The following is a 26,784-nucleotide window of genomic DNA, read 5'->3' on the forward strand; positions in this document are numbered from 1 at the left end:
CAATGATTTATTATTGTATTACAAATTTTACATTTTTAAATGCAAATGAGGCATTATGTAGGAAAATATGCGAAATAATCGAAAATATGAAAAAGCTACTACTGTGGAAGGGTTATCATGTATTCATTTACTTGTATTGATCCTATAAACAATAAACCGTCCTAAAGTCGGCTGACGAGCCGAAATCATTTCGGCACTACAGCGGTAAAATAGGAGTATGAATCGGCCCTAAGAACCAAAAAGAACCGAACCGGTTCCCATTGGGAACCAACCAGTGGAAAGGGGGTCATTGTGACCTTATAGATCGGCTATTTCCAGAAGGCAACACCGACACGCGACCAAGTAGAGATATGGTTCTAGATGTTTCTATTCTGCAGTTGCTTCATCTGCATGCTGCACACACCGTAGCATTTCTCCTGTTCTCTTCCGACTCTCTCCTCCCGCACGGTTTTCTCCCGCGGCCGACACGTATTATCATAATACATCTTACATGAATGTAAATGAGGTTTTTTTTGCCGTGTGTGAGAGTATGCGAGTGTGTGTGTGTGTGTGTGCGCTCGTGCGTATGTGCTTGTGTGTAACAACACGCCCTCACCAACCATTCATCTCTCCTGTAGGGACCCGCTGGCCCTCAAGGACCCATCGGTTATCCCGGGCCCAGAGGCGTGAAGGTGAGTTTATTTTCCCGTCATCCCCTTTGGCCGTTTTCCATTTCAGTACCCGTCCCTGATGGTTGCAGTGCCAATTAACACACGTTATTGCGTGATTGTTGCTCGTGATCTCGTTTTCAAAAATAGCAGACCTACAAGTTCATATGAGCTTGTAGATCTGCTATTTTCCAATAGCTAAAGTATAGCATAATGCTTAGTTAAAACACCAAAAGGGGTTCCCGTACTGAATGGGTTAAATCACCTGCTGAAAAGGCACACAATCCACAGAACCCATCTGGACCATAAGTTCGTATACAGATCTGAACTAATGGGATGTATACGTTCAGCCTTTATTTCGATTTAGATTCTCAGAGGGATCATTGAGGGAGACCCTCATTTACGATGACGCCGAGATTACATGCATATAAACAACAACGATACAACACAACACAAGAACTCAGTTAAAACAGTTGCATGTGGTTGACAGCAATCAGTTAAAACAGTTGCATGTGGTTGACAGCAATCAGTTAAAACAGTTACAAACATGGTTATTAAGTAAGTTCCTAAAATGGCCAATTATTGATGCTAGGGTGTTCAGTGTAAAGATGGGCGCCGTGATGTTTTTCCACTCTAAAGCATGAGCATCAGGCATCAGCCACACCCACAGCTACTGTTGTATGATAAAGGGGGAGGGGTTAGGGGAGGGGATGATAGTGTGATGTCACTACAGTATATCACTTTTTGGCACGTCATCATTGGCACGTTTGACTGTCAAGGTTTCAGCCTCCAGGAAGAAACCCCTAAATACAAAGGGAAGACATCATTGCATAACAACCACACCAAGGGGTCTGTCTAATGACACCTCATAAACACATGAAAAAGTAAAAAACGAAGAAAAAAAAATCACGGCACTCCATCTTTAAGTTCCTGTTGCAAGAGATTCCAAGAATCAGGCGCACCAATGCTGAAAGCAGCCTTTCCCAGTTCAGAGTTGGCAAAAGGACCCAGAAGGCCTATATAGCCAAGCACCAGAGCGAGTTAAAATGTGACTATAGGTTTCTGAGGTAGCATGGATGAGATATTATGGTCGTAATATTCCAACCAGGGCTTTATACTGTATATATGAAGATGTGCCAATGATTGTTGGCATTGCATCTTTCAGTCAGAGAAGACAAGCCCAACATTATCATACAGGGCAATTTACAATTTAGGCATTTAGCAGACGCTCTTAATCCAGAGCGACTTACATTTAGCAAGAACAAAAGCATGGGAATACATCACATATATAAAAAGCATTTATCAAGAAACATGCGTAAGCTAAGAACGTAGCTAGAACATATCTATATAATGACACTGTACACAGTGATGAGTGTTGTAGTTGTCACCGGTGTTAAACCTGAGTGCCAGAGCTGAGTGGTAAACAGAGTCCAGAGGTGTGTGTGTGTGTGTGTGTGTGTGTGGAGGCAGCTGCATTATGATAGATTATGTCCCCACCCCATTGGCCACTGCAGATACAAATGTGGCTTCCATAATCCTTTTCCTACAGAGCATGTGGGAAATAGCTTTATTGCTGTATACTGTAGGCAGACAATTTTTACAACAGGATTATCTATGTGATATTTGAAATCGTCCAGCCGCATATACCGTACGTACTGTACCAAGATATTTGTATTCTGAGACTCTTTCTATAGTTGGCCCATTGGCGGTTGTGATAAGGGGATTGGAGTAGTAGTATGTTTTTAGACTTAGAAGACCATGAATTTTGTTTTATTGTCGTTATTACGTGTTAATTTAAGGTTGTGAAAAGAGCACTCTGTAGCGAGTGAGTTGAAGTAAAAGAGGTGAGTTGTAGTAAAATTAGAGGTGAGTTGTAGTAAAATTAGAGGTGAGTTGTAGTAAAATGATGAGCCCAGTGTCCCATAGAAAATGCAAACAATTCCATTTGCAAATGTGTCCTCACTGTTCTTAAGGTGGTTTTAAATCATCAGCAAAGAATTCACAAAGATTAAGAAAAGTAATCAGAACCGCAATTAACTCATAGTGTAGCTCATAATAAGAGGCGGCGTTGAGATTACTCCGTGCTTGGAAAACATGGCGGTGGTAGATTAGTCCTAATGTCTACTTCAGCCATTAGGACATTAATCTTTGATCTCTGGAGTCATTATCAACTGATACGGAACCCAGACAAAGGAATTTGCATCAAACGGCCCTTGTGGAGAGAGAGAGAGAGGTTGGGCAGGTCAAAGTCATTAAAGCACTCACTGGGGGAGCAGATTACCCTGTTGGCTTTATGTCTGGCAAAGTGTCCCGTCCCGGGTGGCTTGAACTCCGGCTAACCGTCCTGCCTTTGTGCGCGCTCGCTCGCGCGTGTGTGTGTGTGTGTGTGTGTGTATGAGTGTGAGAGAGAAATTAGCGGACTATAGGGGCAAGATGCAGCTTTTTAGATTTGGCGGCGGTGACAGAGATTTATCTGCTGCTGTGCGGTTGGAACTTGGAATCAAATCAACACACACACAATGAGCCGGCCAACTTATGCCCGGCATATCGCGTGTATAGGCGTAGCTGCCATATACACACATTAAACAGTGGGACGTGTGACTTTGAGCAATTGGATGTAGCGTCATGGGTGGCACTTTGCCGCCCAGCCCATTTTGTATGTTGCTGTCATCGGTTAATAACTTCCTGTCTGTGTGTCTGTGTGTCTGTATCTCTCTGTCTCTGTCTGTCTGTCTGTCTGTCTGTCTGTCTGTCTGTCTGTCTGTCTGTCTGTCTGTCTGTCTGTCTGTCTGTCTGTCTGTCTGTCTGTCTGTCTGTCTGTCTGTCTGTCTGTCTGTCTGTCTGTCTGTCTGTCTGTCTGTCTGTCTGTCTTGTCTTGTCTGTCTGTCTGTCTGTCTGTGTATCGCAGGGCGCTGATGGCGTTCGAGGTCTGAAGGGAGGAAAGGGTGAGAAGGTAAGAGAATGCAGTGCTCTAAACAAAAATTCGAATATTCTCAAAGTCCACAGACCTGCAGTACACGCTCTAAACTAACATTAAAAAGTCCATAGACTTGGCTGCCATATGACGTAGGCTAATCTGCAAAAACCATGCATTGGAACACACATTTCGGACACTATTGTGTACGGGTCGCCGTTAATGACGTCATGGCTGTCGTGTGCCAGATAAACGTCTGACATTTTTAATTCATCACATGGTGTTTTCACCATCCATCCATCCATCCATCCATCCATCCATCCATCCATCCATCCATCCATCCATCTTCAACCGCTTATCCGTAGTCGGGTCGCGGGGTCAAAAGCTCCACCAAAGAGCTCCAGACCTCCCTCTCCAGAGAGCAACATTAGTAACTTCCTCCTGGGGGATCCCGAGGCGTTCCAAGGCCAGTGAGTCGATGTGATCGTTCCGTCCCATCCTTGGTCTTCCCCGGGGTCTCTTCCCAGTGTGACGTGCCTCGAGGACCTCCCTATAGGTGCCTCGAGGACCTCCAGATGACAGTTTTCACCATGCATTGTGGGAAGAGATGAGTCCACGATATGATCACTACGCGTTCACTACACACCGCTACAAAATAGCCTAATCACTAATGGTACACTATATACTTACTGTATAGTGATGACGGGCGTGATTTTGGACACAGCCAGATATTTTGAGATCCATACATACTTACATTTGACTGCGGATGTATGCATAATGCGCAAGAGTGTACAAATGGAGCCAAATTAACACCTACGGGTCCATTTGGTTCCATTTGTACACTCCCAGAGTAAAATTAACACTGATTAACACTTTGCACTGCAGTGTAGTTTGTGGTCTCAAACTTGTAATGTACACTCATTGTACACATTTTGGAGTAAAAGTAAAGTGGAGTAAAAGTTAAATATTTATGGCTCAGAGATGTAGTGGAGTAGAAGTAAAAGTGTTGGGAATTGGAAATACCCAAATATAAAGTACAAATACCTGAAAATGGTACTTTAGTACAGTATACTTAAGCAAATGTACTTAAGTCACTTTTACCTAATTTCCTAAAAATGTACCTAAAAGTAAATTTCTGTGGTTTCTATTTCTATGGTAAAAATGGAAACAGAAACTTGCCCTGACTTTCTGCCTGTCTTCCTCCAAATGTTTTGATGTGGTTCTCTCTTCTGTGTGTTTCCCTGCTCCCAGGGCGAGGATGGATTCCCTGGCTTCAAGGGGGATATGGGCCTCAAAGGTGACAGGGTAAGACAAAATTCCTCCTTTCATTGTTTTTTTGCTCAATACCGCTGCAATCTTTGCCCCCCCCCCCCCCCCCCCCCCCCCCGACTGAGAACAAACCCTCCCGTCCGTCGATAAAACCCCCACACAAAGTTGGAAAGATCTGAACTGCTCAAGTTGTTGTTTTCTGGTGTGCCCTGGCTGGAGTCTTGACGGTGGATGTGACCACTGGAGAAATACTTTTTTTATTTTTTTTATTTAGAAAAATGGTCTCCGGGTCTCTGGTTGTGACCTTGACTCAAACTAATCGCGTGGTATCGACCAATTCGTTGTTTGTGTGTTTTTTTTTCTGTGGCATCTAAAGCCACTGTGGGATTGTGGGTATAATGAGCAAACATAAGGTTGCTGCTCCAGGTGGCAGGCAGCCTGCGTGCGTGCGTGCGTGCGTGCGTGCGTGCGTGCGTGCGTGTGCGTGCGTGCATGTGTGCGTGTGCGCGTTTGTGAGTGTGTGCGTGAGCGTGTGTGTGTGTGCGTGTGCGCGTGTGTGTGTGTCTCGTGTGTGTGTGTCTCGCGTGTGTGCGTGCGTGGGTTCAGAGGAGTCAGTGTTTGATAATAAGGACTCCCTCCATTTTCTTCTTCATCCCGCTGGTACCACTTTCCAATTACCTCCCTGTAGAAGCCAACGACCTCAAGACAAAAAGGGCAACGATTGTTAGGCGTGCCCACCGATTTCCTCCCCACTCCAAACTGCATGACATCCAGGGTTTTCTTCTGTCAAGTCGTAGGAAAACCACCGTTTTTACACATCAGACATGTTCTGATGCATTGAAAATGGAGGACCCCAATGCAAACAAGTCTTAGTCTTTTCTGGGGTTTATCCTCTTAACAGACTTTCTATTGAACTGTACTTTCCTCGAACTGTGCTCATTCTACAATCAATCAATCAATCAATCAAGCAAGTACGCAAGCAAGCAATAAATCAATCAAAACCAACACTCCACCCCCCAATTCCCTGTATTCCCTGGCAGTGGTGGAAGTACTTCAATTTTGGACTTAAAGTAAAAGGAAAGCATATTTTAAAAGCATAAGTACTCAAAATATGATAAATGTAGCAAAAGTAAAATGACTCATTATGCAGAATGTCCCGTTTCAGAATCAAATCAAATGATTTGACTACGTTGATCATTGATCGCTATTTTATGCTTAGACTATTTGTTCTGCCTCCCTTTCTCTTTTCATGGATGTAACAAAAACGATGGAGTCTGCACAAAAATGAATGTCACCCACTGTTTTGCACCCGTGAACCTCATCATGTGACACTAACGTCCTTCAGAATTCTCATTCTGAAATAGGCCGATCTACAAGTCGATCTTACAAGATCCCACAAGCGTGTCGTGAGCTTGTCGATCAAGCTACTGTATTTTCAGCAAAAGCATTCCCTACGCAAATAACAGAAAACTACAAAGACACTAGCATGGAGCCCTGAGGGAGTCCGCTCTCAAACCTATGGGGTTAAAGTGGATATTAAGCATTGAGAAACGGAAAACACTCGAGTAAAAGTAAAAGTACGGGAGTACGTGTGCTTCGGTAAACATACTTTCACCACTGATCCCGGGCCAAGCTTTGTGCAGACGAGCAGAGGACAGGAAGAGGCAATCGATGGCTAGTTTAAAGCTCTTCAGAGCAGAGAGAGAGAGAGAGAGAGGGAGACATGGGGCTCCGCTGCGTCTTTCTGCCCAGATGAAGCAGATCTTGATGAAAGTGGAGGATTTGAGGAGAGATGCCTGATCCGCACGGAGAAACACTCTCAGCATGGTCCAGAATCCAAATGGCTCATTTTCAAGCATGCTAATGGTTGTGGGGGGGAGGGAGAGGAAGAGAGAGAGAGTGTGTTTGTGCACGTGGCTTGTGTGTTAAATGTATATATGTGTGTGTGTGTGTATATATAGTTTTGTTTGATTGGCCTGCATGTTCGTCAAGTACAGTCATGGTTGCTTGATTTTATTTCCGTGTACTTCTCCATGTGTGCGTGCGCATGCGTGTACTGTATGTGTGCACGCGCATGAATGAACGCATGCGTGCGTCTGTGTGTTTGTGTTTGCGTGTGCAGCTTTGTGCGAGCACACATTCAACAAGCCTTTAACTGGATCCTGTTCACGCACCAGTGGGGCCACAGTGGTCGGTGGCTTGTTGTCGGAGCGAGTTTGTATGCTTGTCATTTAGCTGGTGGCCTCTGCTAGTGTCTGTCTGTATGAGCGCCGGAGAAAGGCAACAGCTTAGGGAGGGAGGCAATAAATGGACCCTAACAACTGCTATGTGGGCCAGACAGCAGGGGAAATAGCCTTATTTGATTGTTCAAGCAGAGCCTTCACAGCTGCTACGCACGCACCGTGCTCTGAAAGGCAGCAGCTGCTACACAAAAATGGATAGCGGTGGCGGAAAATGTACTCACACTTATTACTTTTGCGGGCTTTTTTTTCCTCCCTGCCTTTGTTTGATAGTGTACGCAGTAAGCTGACTGCAGGAAACGGGGGGGGGGGGGGAGAGAGAGAGATGTGGAGTGACACGCAGCAAAAGGTCGTCAGGACTGGGAGTCGAACCCGCGACACGCTGTCGGGCTGGATTAGCTGCCTAGGTGCCCCGGGACCGCTAGGCCGGCCCGGGCCTCACATTTATTACTTAAGTAAAAAGTATCAATACTGCAATATAGAAATCTTAAAGTACATATTCGAACGTATACGCATTATGCAGAATGTCCCATTTCCCAAGCTTTCAAATGTGTAATGTCACAATGCTTCGCATCGCGAGCTTGTAGATCGGCTATTAGTAGTGGAATAGAAGTAAAAGTACAGAAAATTGCAACACTGGTTCTTCTGTATGCTAAGGCCTCACTCAGACCTTTAAAACATTGATGCATGCTTGTTGTATGAATGTTGTGAGTGTCATGGCCGCCCCAATGCATTTCCAATGGAAGTCACATGGTTTGTAGTCCACATTTTGGACTACAAGCTGTTGTATGGCTTTCGGCTGTGTTTCGACTGCGCCCCTCCCCCTCATACAAGACAAATGTTGTGTCAAACCATGTGACTCCCATTGGAAATGCATTGGGGCAAGCTGTGTCACACCCTTTGTATACAACAAGCATACAGCAATCTGTTGCGACCGTGTGAGTGAGGCCTTAGTTACCAGAAGGAGTGGTGGTTGCTGCTGCTGCGTCCGTGCTGTCATAATATAGCTGCAGTGATACTCAAACCTTTTCATTTATTTCAAGATTAAGCCAGATGGTGTCTGCCACAATCTTGAAATACTACAGAGAGTCTGTGATCCCACCCTGTAAACGTTGATCAATGAAACGTTTAGAGCAGACAAGTCACGACGCGGTCTTCACAAAAGTCTATTTTGAACCCATTTTGACCTGAGATCAGATTCTAAAAATGTCTCCTACATCCTGAAAAAGCTATGTTTCTATGTCAGTCGTTCTTCGATTTTTCAAAAATAGCAGACCTACAAGCTCGTAGCGCGCCACTCGGTGGCGCGCTACGAGCTTGTAGATCTGCTATTTTTCAATAGCTAAATCATAACATAATGCTAACACCAAAAGGGGTTCCCGCCCAAAATGGGTTAAAATACTTTTCTGTCTCAACAAAACCCGTCTCCCGATCACTCTAAATAAGGCTATTCATCATGATTTTCAAATCCTACACCTGCCATGCCAACACACGTGTTTCAATTTGTCTGATTGGCGTAGAACTAATTAATTTGTTTGAAACACCTGTTGGTCCCCAACATGGCAGGTGTAGGACTACACATTTGAAACTCAGGAATTAGTCGAAAGCATTTGAAATTATTTGAGGGAGCCAACACGCCCGCCTTGAGAGACTACATTTCAATCATAATGCGCTAGTATGCATTAAAATGCGTAAAATGAAACCAAACCAATTTAGACCTTCATTATGAAAAAAGGTTGAAAACCACTGAACTAGTTGAAGAAGGCCATTTATCGCCAGAGACAGTGGACTTCCCAAGTGAAACATCTGGCCATAGCGATGGGAGATAAACCGAGTGGCGTGCCCCGAGTGTCTTTTGTCTCGACTGTGGTCCGACGAGATGGTTGGTAGAAGCGCTGACCCCGAGCACTGACATTTTTTGTCCTGCCTTCTGCCCGAACAGGGAGAGCTGGGACCCGCAGGACCTAGAGGAGAGGACGGCCCCGAGGGACCCAAGGGTCGCTCAGGCCTCCCTGGAGATGCCGGCCCTCTTGGCCCCAGTGGGGAGAAGGTAAGGTCTCGCAATAATACACAATGACAATAAAATACTAGGGATGTCCCGATACACTTTTTTCACTATGGATCCGATACCTCAATTTTTGTGTTAGCCGATACCGAATACCGATACCAGTGTCGTGATCTCATGTTGTGTTCATAGCTATCTAGCTATATATCTCATGTTGTGTTTATAGCTATCTAGCTATATATCTCGTGTTGTGTTTATAGCAGACTCCTCACTCAAATGTGCACTTGCAGTTTGGGGCAACTCCAAAGCAAACTCCACATGTCCCAGCATTTTATTTACCTGCCATAGTGTCAAGCCCTTACCCCTGTGTCGGATCGGTGGTTAGACTGATGACAAATAAGGGCCGATCCGATGCTTTCCCCGATACCGATACAGTATCGGGACATCTCTAATAAATACCAATACATTTTACAATGAATCTTCGTTTGGCAAGGTTACAGATGTAGTGGGGGATATTTATGGACCGGGAAGATAGATTATTCCCCCCCACCCCAAAACGGCAGATGGGTGGCGGGTGTGTGTGGGACAAGGTTGTGGTACTGAGGTGGTGGTGGGTGTGTGTGGGACAAGGTCGTGGTACTGAGGTGCTGATGGGTGGCGGGTGTGTGTGGGACAAGGTCGTTGAAGGGTTCTCTGCCATCCACTAGGGGGCAGTATCTCTACTGTACTGTACTGTACTAAGGTGGCCTCCATTTGTCTCATTCACAGGGTAAACTCGGCGTTCCTGGGTTGCCAGGTTATCCCGGAAGACAAGGACCAAAGGTACGTTCATGTTTCCCGTCCGGACGTCATTGTCATAGTTTATAAATAATACTGACGACCGATGACTTGGTGACACATTCTGAAAGTATGAACCATGTCACGTGTGTGTGTGTGTGTGTGTGTGTGTGTGTGTGTGTGTGTGTGTGTGTGTGTGTGTGTGTGTGTGTGTGTGTGTGTGTGTGTGTGCGTGCGTGCGTGCGTGCGTGCGTGCGTGCGTGCGTGCGTGCGTGCGTGCGTGCGTGCGTGCGTGCGTGCGTGCGTGCGTGCGTGCGTGCGTGCGTGCGTGCGTGCGTGCGTGCGTGCGTGCGTGCGTGCGTGCGTGTGTGCACGCGTGTGTGATAAATAACAAGTTCAGCATTTTGTCACCATGGGGCAGAAACTTTGGATCTCCGTATTTGATATGTTAAAGTTTGTTCATAATCACAAATAAATACCCTGTTTTATACATATAAATATTTAGCCAATGAAAAGTATTCACAAAGGCTTGTGACTAAATAACAACAACTACTGGTACATTGGATCAATTGGAACACCGTTCCTTTGTTTTAGATTTCCTGAAAGATAGCCGCTTTGGACCTACATACAAGGTTTCTGCCCGACCGTGATGACACGGCTGTCGGTCCTTTATTTTTATTTTGTATTTGTTGTATCAATTAATGCCCTACTTCCTCATACAAGAGTATCACACAAAAGTGAAAATGGTACATCCATTTTCACTACACAAGCCCCTGTATCTGTATATACTTCTAAAATGTCTTTCTTTTAAAATAATAATAATAATAATAAAGGAACGGATGTGGACATAGTACAGTACAAGGTTTCCAGCTCCCGACAGGGGCGATATCAAGGCCAGGAAACAGACCTCTTGCTGGGCCACCCTTCAACACGTCTTCCATCCGCCAGAGCTCTGGTAGCTGCTGGACATGATTAAAGGCCTTCTGATCAAAGAGGCCGGGCTCTCAAGCATGCCTTCTCTTGGTGTCAGTCAGTCTCGCGGTCCACACACACACACACACACACACACACACACACACACACACACACACACACACACACACAGCACAGCAATCAGCTGGTGCTGCTCCGGAATGTTGATGCCGCGACCGACAGTGGCGTGCACAGATAAACACTAGGGGGTGCTAGAGCACCCCCTGCCCTTTTGGCAATGTGCCCTTTCGAAAAAAAAAAAAAAATGTACAGTATGTGGACCATGGTAACATTGATCAATTCTTGATAAAAAGCTTCTAATATATTATTTAGGCCCCACAATCTATAAATCTCACACTATTAAGGCAACCGGCCGGTTCCACGCGCTGCACAAAGTGCCCTTTTTTTCCCCACTTGAGCACCTGCCCCTCTAAATGTCTGTGCACGCCACTGGCGACCGGCCGTCGACACTCTGCAGTATATAGTGATGAAGTCGGGGAGCTGTGGGGGTTTCAGTGAGGCAGACGATATAGGCAGTGAAGGATGTTATTGCAAGTCAGTGGCGTAATGCCGCTGGGATTTGAATGTGAAAGGGATATTTCCCTTTCAAATAAAATAAACATTACAGATAATATAAAATATTAATGGAAAAATCACGGCCCCCTCACCCTTCTACATTCTTTTTTAAAAACATCTGTTTATTATGAATTTTTGGTATACACACATTTCAGTGATATTTAAACAGCAAGTTACAGATGGGTCAAAAAAATAGCAGAAACATACAAACAAAACAAGACTTACAATAAAAAGAGACAAAACATAACCGTCAAAGAAAAAGACAACAATAAAATAATAACCGACATGGCTGATGACTACACCGCACTCCGAGGACAGAAACAACATCACAATACATTCTAAAAAACATTTAGGCCTACATTAATTAGATGACATTACGGGGCAGAACAATATCGTATTCAATCACTTCAGTCCAACACAACAAGCATCTCAATAATGGGTGACCAGATCTTTTGAAATAAGGGTTCCCTTTTCGACAGGGTAAATCTAATTTTCTCCAAATGCACCCTTCTACATTCTAAAGGGTGTTATTGTTTTTTTTCTTCTTCTTATGTGATCAATGGAACTTATGTTAGTTCCATTGATCGATTGACCACACTCTATTGATCCTTCATGAAAATAATAATCTATTCCAATCTATTTCTCTCTCTCTCTCTCTCTCTCTCTCTCTTACTTTCTCTTCACTCTCACAGGGATCTCAGGGTTTCCAGGGTTTCCCTGGTGCCAACGGAGAGAAAGGAACTCGGGTATGTGTGCATCTACTTAATATTCCTCTCTTCCCTGACAGTTTGGGATCAATACACACACACGCACGCGCGCACGCACGCACACATGCACGCACGCACGCACGCACGCACGCACGCACGCACGCACGCACGCACGCACACACAGCACAGCACAGCACTGGTGGAGACACTATTCACTGAGTGAATACACACACTCACAGCACTGGTGGAGACACTATTCATTGGGTGGATACAAATGCTAAAACGGATATACTATTTTTGTCAGGTGAAAGCTCATGAAATGTATAGAAGACCTAGTCATACTGTACATGAGTCGTACTGAGGACCTTGTCCTGATTGGCTGCCACACACGCTGCTGTCATGTATTGGTTACTCAGGTCACATGACCAGGAAGCAGGTAACAGACATCTTTAGAGACACCCAATGTTATGTAACGTAATGTTATGATTGAGACCGGCCGGTTGAGAGGAGCGTTCGTTACTAAATAAATAAACCAGTGCTTCTTTCACCTGACAAATATCACTATGTGATCATTTCTTGTTTAAATGGACATGTGCAGGTAAAGTAAAAGTACCTAAGAATGCACTTGAGTAAAAGTTACTTTCTACCACAGTTTGGGATCAATATGACAGACACAACGAGTTCCACCCACACAGGAAGTGAAATGTTACGAAATGAAGACACCGAGGCGGCAATAAAGACACGATTAAGAGCGATCAGATCCACCCAAACAAAACGATTCGTCATGTTGTGGTACTTCGTGGGCAATGTTTAATTTTGTCTGTTCGATGGACGGATCATTATTGCGTGAGGAAAAATGCCTTGTCAGAGTGAAGGCATTTTTCTCCTTCACAAAACATGATGGTTTTGGTGAGCGTGATGAGTCCCCGGTGGGCGCCGAGAGAATCCATGATGGTTGTGGTGAGCGTGATGAGGCCCCGGGCGTCGAGAGAATCCATGATGGTTGTGGTGAGCGTGCTGAGGCCCCGGCGGGCGCCGAGAGAATCCATGATGGCATCACCATATTCTCACAGTTATTTGTACTTCTTAAAAAAAAGCTCAAAACCATCCATTCTATTCTCAAAACCAGGAAAACTCATATTCACATAAAGAAAATAATTCAGTATATATTCCGTGTCGGACCAGACAAGCAGAAAAGCCAATATTCTCTTGTACTGTATGTAATATATTATATTGGATGTAACTCGAAGCTTGAAACTTCATCCAAATCAATGGCAACGAAAATCACATTTTCCTCAAGCCCAAAGGAGGCCGTTGTTATTGAATTCTCGATTGTAATTGTTAATGCGTCTGGCCTGACCTCGGTCAGAGCCAGCCACACAGGCCATGTCTACAGTACATACATATCTACCTGTCACTTGAGTATGATGGAATTCTGACGATTGTGTTTTTCTCTTCTCACACAGGGAACGGCTGGCAAGTCTGGACCGAGAGGCCAGAGAGGACCAACGGTAGGTCATCAGTTACTGTATATACATCTGTGCTGATATAGATTGCCACTGATAAACGGTAATCTGTTCTCATGATACAAATCCAACGTTGACAAGACCAACCAATGGCACCGCATTTAAAGATTAACCCATTTTGAGCCTGAGATCAGATTCTAAAAATGTCTTCTACATCCTGACAGTTTTCTGAAAAAGCTATGTTTCTATGTCAGTCGATTTTTCAAAAATAGCAGATCTACAAGCTCGTAGCGCGCCACTCGGTGGCGCGCTATGAGCTTGTAGATCTGCTATTTTTCAATAGCTAAATTATAACATAATGTTTAAAACACCAAAAGGGGTTCCCGCCCAAAATGGGTTTTAAGAACAACTCCAAAGCCTCATTTACGATATACGTTGTCGTATGGCGGTGTCGGGAGCGCCGCGATTCCCAATCTACAAGCTCACACAGCATGGCGCGTTGCGACTCATTGTGAGCTTGTAGATCGATCCGCTCATTTTGGCACGTGGCACCATCCTACGATAAATGGATCTTAATTCTCGTCAGAAGTTTCATGTCTCTACTGCTTATCTTATCTTATCTTATCCGTTCTGATCTTAAGGGACCTCGTGGAGAGAGAGGACCGCGTGGACCAACAGGAAAAGCTGGACCAAAGGTACACCCTGATGCCATATATTTGATATTAATATTTTAGATCAAAATGATGTCCTGGTACAGTGGTTTTCATCCCTGTTCACATCAAGGTCCATTATTTATTCTGCATTTGAGCCACGGACAACCATTTGGTGATATTTAAGCCTCTCAGACCCAAGACTTATGAATATTTTGTTATCGTTGGATAAGATTTTATCCTCAATCCCATGCAGCATTGATGTTGGTACCATTAGGAGAGACAACAGGCAAGCGTTGATCAAAATAATAATTCTTGAGAGCGTAAAAGTTTTAGATCTATGAGAGTCCAAAATTTGGTTAAATGCTGCATTTATATAGCGCCTTTATCCAAGGCGCTTTACATAGATTGTTGCATTACATTCACCCATTCACACGCAGATTCATACACCGATGGCGGCGGAAACCATGCAAGGCACCAACCAGCACATCGGGAGCAATTAGGGGTTTAGTTCAGAGTCTTAAAAAGTTACCAACTCTCCGTCATTTAGCGGCTTGGGGACCACCTGGAACCCCCTCAAGGACCACTGGTTGAAAACACACTGTTCTTGTACCGTTAGTCCTTCTGAACTTAGGCTGGAATTACTAATGCTGGCTTAGTAATGCCAGCATGATTGTATTAGTTGATACTGTATGGCTCTGTTCTTTGGACATCAGCCTTTTATTCTGTTTGACCGTTTCTTTTTTCATCTGCACATCTCTTCAGGGTAACTCGGGAAGCGACGGCCCTCCAGGACCTCCCGGTGAGAGGGTATGTACTGCTGTGTGCTGTCAGTGTCATCCGTCGTCCTCGCGACAACATTTCCCACATTTCCCGTTTCCAGGAGAGAAAGTCTGTTACTGAGCAAAATGTGTCGTCTTTTTTTTCCCTTCCGATTTCAGGGTCTGCCAGGACCTCAAGGACCAACCGGATTCCCCGGACCAAAGGGCCCACCCGTGAGCATAAACACATTTACCATTTTGATGACGACATACAGCAGATTAGATCACATGGTCCAGATCGCTGTCGTCAGGACGTAAACCTTGGATCTCCATAAATCAATGCCCTACTTCAGGGTTCCCCAATAGGCGGCCCGCGGGCCATTTGCGGCCCGCGGAGCGCCCCCTTGTGGCCCCTGGAAGAATTTCAGGGGCCCAGATATAAATGGCATTAAAGGGGGGTCATTAGCCTATGCATGTCAAACTGGGCATCCTTTTCAAATGGGGTCTTGCCCTGAAAATTCATTTTCAGGGCAAGACCTCGACCTCGTGCGTGCGGACTCGGCCCCCAGCCTGGTACCCTAGTCAAAATATGCCCCTTGAGGAAAATTAATTGGGGAACCCTGCCCTACTTCGTCATACAAACAGCGTCACACAAATGTAGAATTAGTTTTTGCTGACGTACAAACTCACGATGCGTTGCACTGTGACACGTCGTGAGCTTGCGTATCTGCTATTTTAGTTCCTTTTGGGAAAACACAAAAATATATATTCATATATAAATATTGAATGAATGAAAAGTATTAACCAAGTGCAAAGGTTTGTTTTTCCATTTTCGCTGACAGCAACAAAACAATATGTCACCATTCGTTGTGGATGTCTGTGAATGTATTATTACTGATCTTATCTGGAATGGAGGGGACAATCATTTTGCTTACTGGTGATGTTTTATCTGTTTTTATTTTTTATTTCCCAGGGACCCGCTGGGAAAGATGGACTGCCCGGACACCCTGGGCAGAGAGGAGAGACTGTGAGTAAAACTCCTAAACAACAGTGGTAGTACTCAAGTACTCAATTGTTTTACTTAAGTAAAAAGTATCAATACTGCAATATACAAATGCTCTTACAAGTAAAAGTCGGAAATTGGAATTACTCAACTACCATACAAATACCTCAAAATTGTACTTAAAGTACAGTACTTAAGTAAATGTACTCAGTAACTTTACACACTGTGTTCTACAAACGTGAGCCACTTCCAATCTTCGCTCTCCTCTTAATCTTGTACCTCCACAGGGCTTCCAAGGCAAGACCGGACCCCCAGGCCCCCCCGGGGTGGTCGGACCTCAGGTGAGCCACAGACACCATATCTCTCCCATATCTACCCCAACAACCCCCCCCCCCATCGACACCATAAATTACTCCATTGATCCTAACCTCGGGTGTCATGCGAGAAATAGGAATGGGGGCAAAACAATCGCATTGATTTGGTGTAGCGCTCGCTTTCCCAAGGCGTCTTTCCGTTGATTGTAAATCGCCGCGGCGGGCGCTGTTAACCCATTGAGACCTGGAACGCATCCATGTCACGTTAGCGTTAGCATTTTAAACATTGTTATAATTTAGCTATTGAAAAATAGCAGATCTACAAGCTCATAGCGCGCCACCGAGTGGCGCGCTATGAACTTGTAGGTCTGCTATTTTTGAAAAATCGTTAAAATGTGCCTCAAATCTATCCGAAAATTGTCATGATTTAGAAAAAAAATAAAAATAAATGTCGACGTCAGGCCTGAATGGGTTAAAGCAAAACAAATCCAAGGTCTGGAATATGGCCAGTAACACACTGTTATTCATATTCATCTGGAATATGGCCAGTAACACACTGTTATTCATATTCATCTGGAATATGGCCAGTAACACACTGTTATTCATATTCATCTGGAATATGGCCAGTAACACACTGTTATTCATATTCATCTGGAATATGGCCAGTAACACACTGTTATTCATATTCATCTGGAATATGGCCAGTAACACACTGTTATTCATATTCATCTGGAATATGGCCAGTAACACACTGTTATTCATATTCATCTGGAATATGGCCAGTAACACACTGTTATTCATATTCATCTGGAATATGGCCAGTAACACACTGTTATTCATATTCATCTGGAATATGGCCAGTAACACACTGTTATTCATATTCATCTGGAATATGGCCAGTAACACACTGTTATTCATATGGCCAGTAACACACTGTTATTCATATTCATCTCAATATGCTCTCAGAGCTGGCACTCGGCGAACACCAACGCTGTCACTTATGCCCTAAATTGCCGTTGTTATCTTTATTTGTGTGAAGGAATAAAACCATTAAGTAATCATTTGGCTGCTGTTTGGACTTAACAACCCTCTTTCAATGGGGGCTCAATCTCGCGGCTTGACGAAAGGGACTCCCCCCCCCCCCCCGGGAATAGCCGATCTGCAAGCTCACAACGCGTCGCTTCTGCGACGCGTTGCGAGCTTGTAGATCGTATATTTCCGCCGTATACTGCGGAGCATAAATCAGGCTCGGGGTCTCATGAGCCCTCCTCCTCTGCCTCCAAAGTGTTGTTTGGCCACTTTGATTTTACAGCAGTGGGCTGTTCCATCCATTATGGATGCACATTTAACAGTCATTTCCACCACCAGCCGGCTCTGCTAATGTGAGCCGAGAGCACCGATGATGGGCGACTGTATGTGGCCTCCGTGATGAGCAGCAAAAAAACCTCCCACTCAACACAGACACACACACACGCGTGCGCATGTACTGTACGCACGCACGCACGCACACAGCCTCCCTCTGCTCCCCTGTAAACATATGACACAATGAATGCCAGCCTGTTGTGCTTGTTTTATCCTCTTACCTCATCTCCTTTGAGCCCTTCTGTCTCATGATATTCCTCACCCGTCTCTCCTCATCTCCTTTGAGCCCTTCTGTCTCATGATATTCCTCACCCGTCTCTCCTCATCTCCTTTGAGCCCTTCTGTCTCATGATATTCCTCACCCGTCTCTTTGACTGAATATTATTCCCTACCAAATCGATGGGTGGGTGGGCTGGCTGGCTGGCTGGCTAGATAGATAGATGTGTAGCATTAGAGTGGCTCACAACCTCAGCCCGACGGCCTTAAAAGTCTTAATATCAGCCCCCGAATCACAGGGATATCCCTTTTGGTTTAGTGGTTAAGATGTTGTCCTTCCACGCGGGAGACCCGGGTTCGATTCCCCGGGTCTTAACAATGGTTAACAATGGTGCCGTGACCCGGATCGGCTTTCCCCCGTGGGAGGAGGTCAAAAGGCGGATGAGTGTAGTGGAGTATAGAAGAGTGCTTCACAATGTCAGCCTGGTGGCCTAAAGGTCTAATATTTCCCCCCGAATCACAGGGAGGATTCAGCGGATTCGACCGTTATCTCTGCATTGGAACGGCGAAATCATCCGTTATCAGCACGTTTGAATGGTGCCAAAATGTCCATACTGGCATCCTCACCACATAGCCTGGTCAAGGTTTCCCCCTGGTGGACGTGTCATTTCCAACTATTGTCGGTGCATGGAACTAGGAGCTACTAATATATACTATTCTCTGCCTATCAGGACGTAACTCGGACGGCGCTGAGTCGGGTCTGGTGGCCTTCGCAACGCTCGGCATGGCGACTCGCTCGGCTAGCGCCTCGCTCGGCGGTGCCTCATGTAGCTCATAGCCACCAGACACGGCGCGCCTCCGTCAGGACATCAGTGATAATGACAATGCTACAATCGCAGATAATGACATACTGAACAGTGAGGATGCCAGTATGGACATTTTGGCACCATTCAAACGTGCTGATAACGGATGATTTCGCCGATTCAATACATGATACCAGTCGAATGGGGTGGAGGATTCCACTCCAGGTACGATTCCCGGGTGTTACAGATGGATAGATACTGTAGATGGATGATAGACACCTATCTACAGTCATGGGCTGATGACGGGTGGGATGGTGGATGTATCAGACAGACAGACAGACAGACAGACAGACAGACAGACACCTTTTATTGATCCAGAGGGAATTTGGGTGGCGAAAATGTGTAACATTATTTGTATTATGTCCACCAACAGGGACCAACAGGTGAAACGGGACCAATGGGAGACCGGGGCCATCCTGGACCCCCAGGACCACCCGGTGAGCAGGGACTTCCCGGAGCGGCGGGCAAAGAAGGAGCCAAGGCGAGTACTCTTTTTTTGTCACTTTGAGCTTGGCGGTTGATTCGTTCCATAACGAAGCGTGGGATGGTGATAAAAAGCTGCTAAATAAACACTTTAATCTATTTTTAAACGAACGCAGCAATACAACATCCTATCCATTTTTAATCGCCTAATTATTGTGATTTCCTAAACTTAGCATGCCCGTTGCTGTCAGGCGAAATCCTTGCGTTTCAATAATTTAAACTTGTTTCGTGTGTGTGTGTCACAGAAAAGAGGTGAAAATACCCCTTCGAGCTCAAACGTGAGCTTATAGATCGCCGTGTTTATGAATATCGAAGTAATGAAAGGCATTGAACCCGAGCGTGTGACTAAATGATAACCACAGCGGATCCAATCTTTCTTCCATTTCTTGAAAAGTAACATTTTGGACGTGCAAGGTTTAACCTGACAGTGACAATATTATACGCCGTCACCATCAACGGTGCACACTCCACCTTGTAAGACACGCGCCATTAACCCATTCTGGGCGGGAACCCCTTTTGGTGTTAGCATCATGTTATGCTTTAGCTATTGAAAAATAGCAGACCTACAAGCTCGTAGCGCGCCACCGAGTGGCGCGCTACGAGCTTGTAGGTCTGCTATTTTTGAAAAATCGAAGAACGACTGACATGGAAACATAGCTTTTTCAGAAAACTGTCAGGATGTAGAAGACATTTTTTTAGAATCTGATCTCGGGTCGAAATGGGTTTTAAAAGGACGAAGGGATTCACAGTCTCTTATCGTGTCTTATTCTGCAGGGTGACCCCGGACCCGCTGGCCCAGCCGGCAAAGACGGTCCTCCTGGTCCCAGAGGTTTCCCCGGAGAGAGAGGTCTGCCCGGTCCGATGGTGAGTGGCGCTCTGGGCTCTGTTCCCGTCCCAACATCCAGCATCGTTATAATACTCACACATTTCCAATCTCTCTCAGTGGGCCTCGTTTTCTCTCCCCGAGCGAGCCGGGGCCCTGACAGTTCAAACCCACACGCACTCATCATTATTTCGTGGCTGCTAAAACGTAACACACGCACAGAAATAGATTTTGACTTATGCTCTGGGATGCAGAATTAGCCCAGGGCACATGGAAGACGGATTGCTCCACCGATCCTTTTGTAAATCTGATTCTTTCATTGAGGGTTTTTTTGTTTATGGTTTCATCGGTTTGTTCCTTTAAGCATACTTCAAAAGGAGTCAACAATTTATCGGCTTGCCGAAAGTTCTCTGTGGACATTATAATGTGGATATATCTGTGGATTTATATTCCATGCGGCTCTGCTTCGGGGCGCCGAAGACTTAGACCCCACCCAACTGTAAGCAGTGCTGGAATGGTGGTTCTGGCACCTACGTATAGATCCGACTGTGGAAATAAAACAAAATCAAACGAGACGAGCATCTTACATTTCTGACCACACACAATGTTCTCATTGGTGTCGGTGATGTTTGGCTACCTTTTGAAAAAGTGCCAAAAAGGCATTGTGTTTGTTTTCTCTCCATTTACATCATTTTTGTTGTTGTTATGACATTGCCGAACTCCGTTCACGCAAGACGTATGCTGGTAGCCTTTAGCCACTTAGACCCTATGGACCATAATGCAGACCGCGGCCATCTTACCATTATAAGTTAATGGCAAGGTGCTAACAAGGTGCAACTAGCCCATTCATCCAAACAGAAGCGTCCTATCTGATTGTATCAAACAACGTCAAACTCACCAACAGCTGTACGAAAAGCTTGAATTATTCTCTTTTTATCCTCAAAGTGTTTGTTTCATAAGAAATCCACCGTAGACATGTTATTACATGTTACTTTGTGTCCTTGCAGGTGATTATTTTTCTAAGTTTCTAAGTTTGGAAGTGCTCATTAAACTTGGCGAAAGTTATCATAAATTAATAAAGAATAAAAATCCAAGGCACTCTTCTGGCAATAAAGTTTAAAAAGCCTTCATTCAGTGGCCATTTTGCAACGCAAATGTATGAAAGCAGCCCACTGTATGGCAAGGAACAGGGATACAACAAGCCCACGCGTTGCAGCAGCACAGCAGCCTGCCAGGGGTGCGGAGTCTGCCGAAAAAAGGAAGAAAAAGGAAGAAAAAGGAGTCTTTTCTCAAACACGTTTGTTTTTCTAAACCTTTTCGTTTCTCTCACCCTTTCAGGGAGCTCACGGTCTGAAAGGCAACGAAGGCCCCAACGGCCCACCTGGCCCTGCTGTGAGTACCGAGCGCTCGTCTTTCTTCTCTCCATAACCTTCTGCCTCCTGCCTCTCTCTCTCTCTCTCTCTCTCTCTCTGGGCCATGTTCCCACCACCAGCTTCTCTACCAGGCTGGCTTACATAACAATAATGAGATGCACACTTACATAACACCACTTTGACCTGATATCAAGATTCTGGTTTTTTTTAAACGTTGAAGCTATTATGTCTAGTCATGTTTCTGTCTGGTTAATCATTTTATTCTATTTTCTTATTTAGCGTTTAAACGCACACGCACAAACGCACACGCAAGCACACACACGCAAGCACACACGTATATAAGTATATAAGACTATATTTCCTTTTTTCCATCTACACTAAATATGTTCAGCAAAAATAAACACATTTGTCGCTATTTTCAGCGAATGTTAGCCCCCACAATATGGACGCTGTAGATAGGGTTCCTTGCCGACATGATTGTGAATGTGACCTCTGACCCCCGCAGGGTTCTCCTGGTGAGCGCGGTGGTTCCGGCCCTGCTGGACCCACCGGTCTTCCCGGGCGGCCAGGACCTCAAGGACCCCCCGGCCCGGCTGGAGAGAAAGGTGGACCGGTAAGGATATACTGTAGTTATAGTCTTGTCTCGGAGCTTTGCACTGAGACACAAAATGTGATGGAAGTTGTGTATCTGCTGTACTGCTTTCGTTTTAAAATTCACAGCATATTATTTACACCAGTGGTTCACATGATTGATTGATTGATTGATTGATTGATTTATTGATGGACTTATTAACCGATTGGAGAATTACAGTACATTTCAAGCACAACTCAATACAAAACTGTTAACTGTGGACGACACCATAAAGCATTACACTTGTTTACAATAGGGCCCACCATGTTCACAATAGGGCCCACCATGTTCACAATAGGGCCCACCATGTTCACAATAGGGCCCACCATGTTCACAATAGGGCCCACCATGTTCACAATAGGGCCCACCATGTTCACAATAGGGCCCACCATGTTTACAATAGGGCCCACCATGTTCACAAACATTTACATTTCAAGGAGCCCCAGTTTGGTATGCAGTAAACCACAGACCCCCATAAGTCTGAGAGTGTACAAATGGGTCCATTTGGTTCCAATTGTACACTCTCATAGTTACAGACCCGAAATGGTCCATTTGGTTCCTAACTTTCCCTCTCAACCCCACTTTGAGAACCGCTGAGTTTCACGCCGTTTCGAGGCCATTTTCAACGTGACTGAAAATGTTCTGCAATTTGAATTCATCTTCTGTTAGGGAGAGAAAGGACCTCAAGGCCCGGCTGGTAGGGACGGTATCCAAGGACCCGTGGGTCTGCCAGGCCCCGGAGGACCCCCCGGACCCCCTGGAGAGGACGGAGACAAGGTGCGTATCATGTCAAACTGCGGTCTATACTGTCAGACTCAATAGCACTGTCGTATAGCTACTGTAGTCTGCATGGACATAGCAGTGGGCGACGCACAGTGACGGGGACACTTAAAAAAGGCCTATAGCTTTCAACCATGAACCAAATCGGCGCCAATTCAGGATCCAGGCATTATCTGCAGCGCGTTTCAAAGGCGTCATCGTGATGTCTTTTTGCACCTGAACGACTTGGAAGGCATAACTTTATACTGAAGTTTAAGTTGCACCCTCGACATAAGGCACAGCATTTGAAACAGTGTTGCGTCGTACCACCCCTCCTTGACAAACAGGTTTGACTGTGAAGTCACCCTTGTATATGTTAATTGCATTACTGCATGTGACTGCAGTGTGAAGTTGTATATTCGCAAATGACAGCGTGCGTGCGTGCAGAAGCGCACACAGTTAAGTGCGACTAAGCATGAGTCATAATTGATCTCGCCTCTACTACGACGATGCAGGCTGCCTGAGATGATTGACAGGCAAAGATCCTCTTGATTGGCATGTACTGTACAGTATACTATTCATTTATGTGAATGTGTACACATGGGTGAGTTAGAGCGAAAGCGGTGTCCATCAGAGTGTTGTGTGAGTAGATGACTTAATTTGTAGTTTGTGAAATGCACACACCCACACACACACGCACACGCACACACCCAAGACAACGTTTGCAGAGAGATCAACTTTAATAGCTTTGAAGAATGCCTTTAGTTTCTTCTTAACTGGCCTCAAGGCTCGAGTCCCTGCGGTGTAGCGAGGGACATGGGGGGTTATTTGGCAATGCAGATAACAAGGATCTCACAAGCTAACGTTTACACAGAACTCAGACATTTTCTCATTATACGTCCTGTCCGGAGGGAACGGACAAACTGCAAAAGGCTTTATTATGCAGTCTAATTGTGTTTCAGTACAACACCTGAAAGGATTTACTTTGAGTCGGAGTCAATATTTTCTTTTTTTATCCCCACCTCTCCAAACACATCACGTAAGTGGCTTTGAAATTGGGCTTGCTTCGTGATGTTGTTGCCTGGACTAGTGCGGTGATGCAAACAGGTTGCATGGCTCTTTTTTTCGGCTTGCCGGCATCACGAATGACTCACCTCTCTCTCTCTCTCTCTGTCTCTGTCTCTCGTCAAGCCCACCTTCAGTCGTGAGGTATACTTATAGCTCGATCTGTATCAGAGAGGAGGCTGACAGGACATGTCGTCGCTGTCAGGGCGAAACCCTGTATGTTACTTTTTAGGGAACGGAAGGGGAAAAAAATAACCTGTGTTGACTTCAGATGGATCCAATGTCAAGATTGCTTTTCCATCCGCAAGCAGCTTTAGGGGGAAAAAATAATCTCCTAGTTCAAAGATTCAAAGAAAATAAGGTCCAAACACTGGACTAAGCTCCAAAGCTTATATTGAAGGTTTCATTACACCAAAGTGGACGTTTCGAGCCTCACGCGGCTCCTCGTCAGACTTCATCGAAACGTCATGTCCACTTTGTAAGGAACCTTCAATAAAACATTTTAAGCTTAGTCCAGTGTTTTCTTTTCTATTATTTACCTCGGCCCAGCACCTGGAGTTTAGTTAGTGGATGTGCGTGCTCTATTGCATTTCTCTGTCTCCTCCAAAGACCTTGGAGAATTGGAGAAATTCATAAAAGTTCTGAAATAAATAAATCCTAAAAGTAATTCATGTCATATCAATGAGCATGAGCCGATAAAAACAGTATAAAAACTTAATATAGAGTTTATCTCATCCATTTTGAGACTGGGGGTTTCAAAAGTCTAGTTTTTGAATACTCTTTTTCTTTTCTTTTTTAAAAATCTTTATAAAAATGCTATTACAGATAATTCATGCACATCCAAAATTGAAATTTCAACAGATGCAGGATTAGTGGTGTCAAAATTGCGATTCGGCCGTGAACGCTTCTGCATCGATTGATTTATATTTATTTATTTTACTCGGTGGAGAATATTTCTTCTGCGATTAGATCAGTTTCTGAATAAAATAAGTGTCACTCGGTATATTTGACTGCTTGATGAAGAATGTGCCAATTGAATCGGGAGGGCAGTGCAATGGACACCAAAAAATTATATTAATACGGTACAGATACTACAGAAGAATACATTTGAATGTAGGCAGAGTAGTGTGTCGCTCTGTTACCATCTGTTCCATATGATGCTTGATCAAAAAATCTTAATATTATGCATTCCTTCCCTTTGTTTTTTTTGTTCCCTTTTACATGTCAATCAATGTCCTGTGTGTGTGTGTGTGTGTGTGTGTGTGTGTGTGTGTGTGTGTGTGTGTGTGTGTGTGTGTGTGTGTGTGTGTGTGTGTGTGTGTGTGTGTGTGTGTGTGTGTGTGTGTGTGTGTGTGTGTGTGCGTGCGTGTGTGTCATCTTCAGGGAGAGCTTGGAGAACCAGGCCAGAAGGGAGGCAAAGGTGACAAGGGCGAACACGTGAGTGATTATTCATTCCATAGATAATAGTACTGTTAATAACTTGACCTTTATTCTTCGTCAAAGTTTCAGTGACTAAACAGGCATGTCTTTGAATGACGTGGCGTATAATTGTTCAATTGTACAGTTCAATACACCGTTAGCGAACCTTGACTATATACTTTTACGGCAGTCGATACTGTTAATTTACCAGTTAAATTATATAGGCTACTGTTAATATACTGCTAGTGCACTTTGACTACTTGCACTGTATGTATACATCTACGTATTAGCTGTTAATAGCTCATAGCTGGTCCTAGGTGTGCAGAGGGCCCTAAGCAAGAGTACTGTAATTTAGTACTGTACTGTAATATAGTATCTGATGGCTTCTGGTGCTTTATTCCTAAAGGTAGTTTGTTACTATACCTCCTTACGCTTTTTCCCAAACGATATGTTTTTCTGTTCTGTTTCTGTTTCATATCTGCCGTAGTGCAATGAGAAGTGAATTTCCCTCGTGGGATCAGTAAAGGTCTCTAATCCATACATCATCGACGACTAACGAGTCCATTAACACTTATGTTCTCTCCTCTCCTCCTCATTGGCAGGGTCCCCCCGGTCCAACTGGGCCTCAAGGACCGGTCGGAGCTCCTGGACCCGCTGTAAGTGTTTCCATTCTGGTCCAATAATAGAGTATCCATTAGTGTTGAAGCCCTCTCGACGCTCACCTCACTCACCTCATCTATTTCCTCTCGCGTCCGTCCGTCCTTCCTTCCTTCCTTCCCTTCCTCCCGGCGCGCAGGGTGCAGATGGTGAGCCGGGTCCCAGAGGTCAGCAGGGTCTATTCGGACAGAAGGGAGACGAAGGATCCAGAGGCTTCCCCGGACCCCCGGGTCCCGTCGGGCTGCAGGTTGGGGGACATTATGGAATGCTAAAAGTGTGATTTTTCTTTTTCATCTTTGAGGATCAGCAAGGGCGATAGCATTCAATCCTTTCAATTTCCTTCCTCTTTTCAGGGTCTGCCTGGTCCCCCCGGTGAGAAAGGTGAAACTGGAGATGTCGGTCAGATGGTAAGAGTCGTGACGACTTATAATTCATCGGAGAAGAGGTCATACACAGCATGGCCAGCGCACATTCTTTCTGAAGTGCTTTTTGTCGGGGATAATGCACGATGCATACAGCATACTGTATATTGTACCAGAGATATAGCTATAGGAGCCCAGTTACTGTAGTCCCTGGCTGGGCGGCGTCATCGTCCGTAGTGTACTGTATACATCATAAGCATTCATTATTAACCCATTTAGGCTTGACGTCGAAATTTATAAAATGTCTTCTAAATCCTGTCAGGATTTGCGCCACATTTTCACGATTCTTTCAAAAATAGCAGACCTACAAGCTCGTAGCGCGCCACTCGGTGGCGCGCTATGAGCTTGTAGATCTGCTATTTTTCAATAGCTAAATTATATCATAATGTTTAAAACACCAAAAGGGGTTC

General features: G+C 44.9%; 1 protein-coding gene across 1 annotated transcript in view; it reads left to right on the top strand.

Annotated features, from left to right (window-relative positions):
* The window catches only part of col5a1 (procollagen, type V, alpha 1), a 156,079-nt gene that overhangs the window by 104,135 nt on the left and 25,160 nt on the right, over nt 1–26,784 (top strand). The window contains exons 27-47 of the mRNA XM_079523820.1: nt 618–671; nt 3,556–3,600; nt 4,813–4,866; nt 9,013–9,120; nt 9,844–9,897; nt 12,093–12,146; nt 13,574–13,618; nt 14,215–14,268; nt 14,989–15,033; nt 15,165–15,218; nt 15,958–16,011; nt 16,275–16,328; nt 19,116–19,223; nt 20,000–20,089; nt 21,387–21,440; nt 21,927–22,034; nt 22,722–22,829; nt 25,260–25,313; nt 25,898–25,951; nt 26,092–26,199; nt 26,306–26,359. Of these exons, the coding sequence (XP_079379946.1) occupies nt 618–671; nt 3,556–3,600; nt 4,813–4,866; nt 9,013–9,120; nt 9,844–9,897; nt 12,093–12,146; nt 13,574–13,618; nt 14,215–14,268; nt 14,989–15,033; nt 15,165–15,218; nt 15,958–16,011; nt 16,275–16,328; nt 19,116–19,223; nt 20,000–20,089; nt 21,387–21,440; nt 21,927–22,034; nt 22,722–22,829; nt 25,260–25,313; nt 25,898–25,951; nt 26,092–26,199; nt 26,306–26,359 (1,413 nt within the window). The remainder of the gene's footprint in view (nt 1–617; nt 672–3,555; nt 3,601–4,812; nt 4,867–9,012; nt 9,121–9,843; nt 9,898–12,092; nt 12,147–13,573; nt 13,619–14,214; nt 14,269–14,988; nt 15,034–15,164; nt 15,219–15,957; nt 16,012–16,274; nt 16,329–19,115; nt 19,224–19,999; nt 20,090–21,386; nt 21,441–21,926; nt 22,035–22,721; nt 22,830–25,259; nt 25,314–25,897; nt 25,952–26,091; nt 26,200–26,305; nt 26,360–26,784) is intronic.

The sequence above is a fragment of the Electrona antarctica genome (genome assembly GCF_951216825.1).
Source record: "Electrona antarctica genome assembly, chromosome: 16".
Taxonomy (NCBI): domain Eukaryota; kingdom Metazoa; phylum Chordata; class Actinopteri; order Myctophiformes; family Myctophidae; genus Electrona; species Electrona antarctica.